Below are 6,000 nucleotides of genomic sequence, written 5' to 3' on the forward strand. Positions count from 1 at the left end.
GAAATAGAGCCCGAACTGGAGGAAATCACTTGGTTGCTGTAATAGTAGCTGATCACTGCACTTTCGATTATCAGTTTCTGAATCACAGCTTGCTTACCAAGACCATTGTGTCTTACTTTGTTACTGTTGTCTTACTTGGTGTCTCCAGTCAGTGTCTAATCAATCTCTGATAATCCATTTTCTAGGTGATCCTTAGAACCACCAGCCATCTCAGCTTTATGAGTATTTCCCTTGTAAACATGGTTTGAAAGGAAAGAGTTGGCTTGGTGTTCAACAGAAACAAAAGTGTTATGTTTATTTTTGTCATAGAGCAAGTTCTTGCTATTCATGAAAGGTATGTCTTGAATTCATAAATACCGTTATTTTAGAGAGAGATGCTGAGTCAGTGGAATACTAGTATGACTGAACAACATAATGAGTCCCTCCCACAGACCAGCCTTGCAGTTCGCATATCCGTAGGGTACTTACATACATTACCTCAAGAAACCCCTATAACAATCCTATATTGTAAATATTATTATCAATGTACTTTGTATCATAGACCTCGGTGTTGACTGTGAGAAGTACAAAAAGCATTTTAAATCCTAAAATCAAAATATATATAATAGATTCAGTAATCCTTTTTTATTAACTCTAAAAACGTTGTTCATCTTCTGAGTCATGAACTGCTTGAGAATCTGATGAACTAACATCATCAGATGATCTAGCATCCAGTGCCCATTACCTATAAATTATAAAGATCGATAAATATTCCCAAAGCTTTAAGATTGATATTTACATAACATTTCATGGTTTCTAAGGTGACCCTAAGTCTTTGTTCTTCCACTAAATATTGGTGACATAAATGGCAGCAAATCACCCATAGTTTGCATCTGGATTTTTGACATTATCACTCCCTATCTGTTTCTGCCCCATTTTTTTCTAAATGCACTATCCTCCTACAGACAGCCATGCAGAGCACTCAGTGTCTGCCTATTTGAAGATGTAACACACTTTTCTCTGGTGTACAGGCTGGCAAATGGAATCTTGCACCACAGAGTATGTGCATATTTAATTTCCCTAATTAATTTTCCTTCCAAACATGTTGTATACCAATTTTCATTTTCATCCCCAGTTTAGGAATGCCCATTTCTTTATACTCTCACTTACACTTAAAATTATCCAACAATAAATAATATTTAGTTGATTTTTTTAAAAAATCCCATTGCTGTTTTATGGTACAATCCTGATTATTAATGGGACTGCACATGTTTTCATAAGGATTTTTTCTTAATTTTGTGTCCCATTGTATAGGTTTTTCTGTGAATTTGCTATTTGTATCTTTATCCATTTAACCTTATTCACTGTTTTGTCATTTCCTTATTAATTTGCTTGTCTTTAATTTCCTTTATGGTATCTTTTGTCATGCAGAAGATTGTAAAGAATGTTGAAAAGGCAGTTAACTTGTAGCATGAGCATACAAGTTAAGCATAATTCTTGATAGAAATACAACATGAGAGGGGCGCCTGGGTGGCACAGCGGTTAAGCGTCTGCCTTCGGCTCAGGGCGTGATCCCGGCGTTCTGGGATCCAGCCCCACATCAGGCTCCTCCACTGGGAACCTGCTTCTTCCTCTCCCACTCCCCCTGCTTGTGTTCCCTCTCTCGCTGGCTGTCTCTATCCTGTCGAATAAATAAATAAAATCTTAAAAAAAAAAAAAAAAGAAATACAACATGAGAAATCCAAAAGCCTGTCAAAACATTTCTTTATCCTCAATATTGGTGATAGTCAAAGGTTTCAGAAGATAACTCCTAAAAGAATACATACATATATTCCTCCTTCTAAGTTGTAATCTTTACAACTATCTTAGGTATAACATCAATCCTATGTGAATGAGGATAAAAAATAAATGTGGCTTGAAGAATGTTGAGTAATCTCTCATTTTAAAAATCTTACCTTCTGTCTTTCATCAAGTCTCTGATTCTAACATGTTTCACTAAATTGTCATTATTACATTATTTTCAATTTAAATCCTGGTTGAATGGATTTTGATTGAAACACCAATTTCAAGGATCAGTGTTAAGGGGGATTTAAGTCTGGGGATGAGTATAATAGGGGGACAGAATGTACATGAGAGCCTGTGGTCACAGTTGGTAACCATAAGAAAGTCCAAGGCAATGCAGAGAGTGACTTTGGTGTGTCTATGATGGTGTCTAAGGCATAAGCAAGGATATTGTCAACAGTGGGAAGTTTGGATTAGAGGGTGGCGATGAACTTCATGTAAATTGACAAGTAGGCCGGATGAGAAGTGATGAGAGCTTGAACTCATATCGAAAGGGTAGATCGAGGGAGGAGACAATAGTTTTAGTACACACTTAATAGAGGAATCCTCCTTCTACTTCCCCAGTGAGCCTGGCAGGGAAATGGGTCTTGGATAAGATAAAAAGTCTGAACAGGTCAGGTGGAGGAAGTTTCCTCCAGGGTTCTTTGTAACTGGGATAGGGTAACTTTTAGAGATATGTTCCTGGCTCAGCAGTAGACTCCTTTCTTAGTCTCACTTTGTGTGTTGGGGTGTGTGTGTGTAGGGGAGGCAGCATGATTTGAAAGTGTCTGATTGAAGAAGGGGAAGAAACAATGCTTTAGAATCCAGAAGTACTAACTCGGGTGTTGAGAGATAATGGCCAATGATCAAGCAGTTAGGCAGATGTTTCCCTACCTTCTTATTTGTTTAGACTGAGGGTCACGCTCACTGCTCATTGACTAAATCCTTCTCACGGAAATTTTTTGTTTGGTCTGCACAAGACTTAACTATTTTGAGTTAACATATAAGAAATTGTACATGAGGATTCCTGGCTTCTGTGTAAGAACTGGAAGCTCTGGAAACCTGGTCCTCGTTCCCATGTGGCGGCAGGCAGTGGAGCTGAAGAGTCGTTTCTTGATGGAATTTTAGTGCTCACTTCTTCATTCTCACCACACAGCTTGCTTCTTACACATGGCCTCTTCCACTGAGATTTGTGGTGTTCTTTCTCTCCTCTCCTCTCCTCTTTCTCTTCTCTCCCTTTCCACTCTCTCCTGTCCTCTCTTTCCCCTCCCCTCCCCTCCCCTTCTCATTTCTTCTCATCTCATCTGCCTGACTTCAGTAAGCAGTTTGGAGACTTTAGGATAAGATAAGGCTCAGTGTTACTCTTTGGGACATAGAGGAGTGTGTGTGTGTGTGTGTGTGTGTGTGTGTGTGTGTGTGTGTGTGTAAATATATATGCATGTACATCTGATTCAACCGTTACCAATAAATAAAAGATAAAGGTCTGTAACTTACCCTTATACTCAAAGAGAAGCCAGTTTTAAGTGCCTTTCATGCCTTAGATGCTTCTGTGAAATTAGCAGTGTCAAACCCATCGCCTCACGGCTAATATTATTTGGAGGTACGCGAAGGACCAGAGATAACCACAAAATGACCCACTAGGAGCCTGCACCACAACTGCCACCAGAGGGTCTTTCTAGACTGATAATGCAGACCTAGTGTTACATCCTAAAGACGAGGGATTTGTGTCAGGGAAGGTCTAACCTCGCTAGTAAGGAGGAGATTGTGCTAATGGTGGCTGGAGATTCTAAGGCAGAAGTTAGAAATAAGCACTCTCAAAGGCAGGGGACTTGAGGATAGGAATTTTCAGGATTTACTGAAAGACTCTCTGGAAGGTGTTAACTTTTCACGTGTGTTACCCTTGAACTTTGGCAAAAGTTCTGTACTGTGTACAGTTCTGTGTGTTTTAATTTAATAAATTAGTTTTGGTGTTTTTATCTGCTTATTGTACAGGCATGGCAGGATTGTTGGCACACATATTTTGGTTAAGCCCCCTCAAGGATGTTTTCGTCCTTGTTTGTATTCAATGTTTTCTCGCCTTTTCTTAAACAGTGTGGTAATGGAGAACAAAAACATCTTTTGTTGGTACTATGCCACTCCCAGAAAATGGACATTTTTGTAAGACAGCCTACTGTAAAAGGACATGCTTCTTATAGTGTGTGTGACAGTGATCCAGTGGCTCAGGCTATTCAAGCCCCTTCCTGGTTACTCTCAGAGCTACCTTATCTATGGCACAGAGATTGGAAAATGCTGCATCTGTGTATAATTTTCTTTTCCTAACATGACCCTTTCAAAAATTGTTATATCCTTGATAGTCTGCAAGGTTGTGTTGTGAGAGACAAAATACCCAGCTAGGAAAAGACACGTGTTCCACTCTGACAGCCATATCTGTTTTTGTGTTACATTGATTTACCTTCCTGGTGGAGAGTCCATTCTCATCCGATTCTCTGAGTACATTCTGTTACCCGTATTGATAGAACTACATAACTGGACAACGTGGAAGCGAAGGAGAAAAGTGTTCTGGAACCACCCTGAGGTTCCAGGCTGTGAAGATGTGCACATTCGATGTGCCACTCCAGCTTTTCTCCTGAGTGGAGCAGATTTCAGGATTCACCCAGTTGTTTAGGCCACGAGCCAGGCAAGATCATGGCATCGCACAAGGGGAGCACTGATCTTAGTTACACATTGGACACGTTGCTACACTTTCTCCACATAGAATATTTTGGGACTGCTCTGGGCAAAGTTTAAGACATGAAAGTTGTTATTATAGTTGTTCTTCTTGTTGTTGTTATTATTTATTTATTTATTTTATTCCTCTACCCATTTCTGTGTTTATTTATGTCCTCGTATCACCTTTTTCATTCTCCCCTGACTTCTATGTTTCATGTTTCCTGTTGGCTACTAAAATTTACCAGGCCTCTCTTCTCTGAAAAATATCCCAGTGCTCCAAATTCATTTCTGCTTTCCACCAAAAATTACCTCTTTTCTTTTTTTTTTTTTTTTTTTTTTTGATCAATCACAGCAAAGAGGGAGACTTTCTGGAAGTTGGAATGGCTACCGTACCTTGCTTAAGCTTCCTGGAAATACTTGAGCTTAACCACATAAGTGAATGTCATTTTGGGTGAAATCTCAGGCAGAGTGACAGAGCAAGGGGTGTTAGCCACTGGGGCGAGATATTTGCCAGCCTCGGGGAAGCCTTCCCACACTCTTTACTGGACCCCAGCTGAAGATCTGTTTCTGGCTCGGCCGGCTCCTACTTCCATCAGTGTCTTGACCTAGCAGTGAAGAGAGAAAACCAATACTGCTGCTACACGTTACAAACTGAGCGAACTAATATGTTTTCAAGGGCACATTTTCCAATTTCCAAATTATGCTGGCACTTCATTTATCACTCTTAGTTCTCACTGAGTTTTTAGCATTCTGCTTTCAATTGGCATCTTGACAAGAGAGTAGGAATTAAAGCACAACACTGTAAACATTGTCTCTGACAGCAACTCAGGAAAACATTTGGTAGCAGGAGGGTAAAAAATCTGTATCTTCTGATTATTTGCACATTTAGACTATACACGTTATTCAAGTTTTCACTTTGGATAATTAACTGAGAATTATTTATATTTGATCCTTTTAATATTAAATATAATCTTTTGTGGCCTAAATGTCTCAAGATGTGTATGAAGTGTTAAAGCAATGATATAATAAGTTGAAATGATTTGTGTATTCAAAAAAGCTAGAATTACTAGTGAAAATTACAGTGTAATTACAAAAATGTGTTATCAATGTGTGAGGCCAAATTTTATCAACAGACCTAGAAAATAGTTCTAATAACAGTGTAAATGAATTGTAGTGAAAACATTGACCTTGTCTGAAAAATAGGGAGCATGTGTGAAGCATATGTGTATGAGAAATGTGTAAGAAATATTAAGGAAGTTATTTTGACTACAAAACTTGGAAATATCTAACATTATGGATTCCTATATTTTGTAGCATTTTCAGAGGAATAGATGTAGTATTCATGTAAAATTGGTTCTTTCCGTAATCTTAAAAGTCTGACAGTTAGTAAATACTACTTTTCCTATTAAGTTTGAATGAATTTTGTTACCCCTACCTTTCTGACTCCTTCAGAAATGTCACTCCCTACAGTGAATCATTACCAAACCCCTT

The 6,000-nt window shown here is 38.7% G+C and overlaps 1 protein-coding gene across 1 annotated transcript in view; it reads right to left on the reverse strand.

Annotated features, from left to right (window-relative positions):
- The window catches only part of LOC113250099 (KH domain-containing protein 3-like), a 40,908-nt gene extending 36,612 nt beyond the window's left edge, over positions 1 to 4,296 (reverse strand). Inside the window, exon 1 of the mRNA XM_048218425.1 lies at positions 4,253 to 4,296. Within this exon, the coding sequence (XP_048074382.1) occupies positions 4,253 to 4,296 (44 nt within the window). The remainder of the gene's footprint in view (positions 1 to 4,252) is intronic.
- Positions 4,297 to 6,000: the final 1,704 nt, after the last annotated feature.

The sequence above is a fragment of the Ursus arctos genome, unplaced genomic scaffold, assembly GCF_023065955.2.
Source record: "Ursus arctos isolate Adak ecotype North America unplaced genomic scaffold, UrsArc2.0 scaffold_17, whole genome shotgun sequence".
Taxonomy (NCBI): Eukaryota; Metazoa; Chordata; class Mammalia; order Carnivora; family Ursidae; genus Ursus; species Ursus arctos.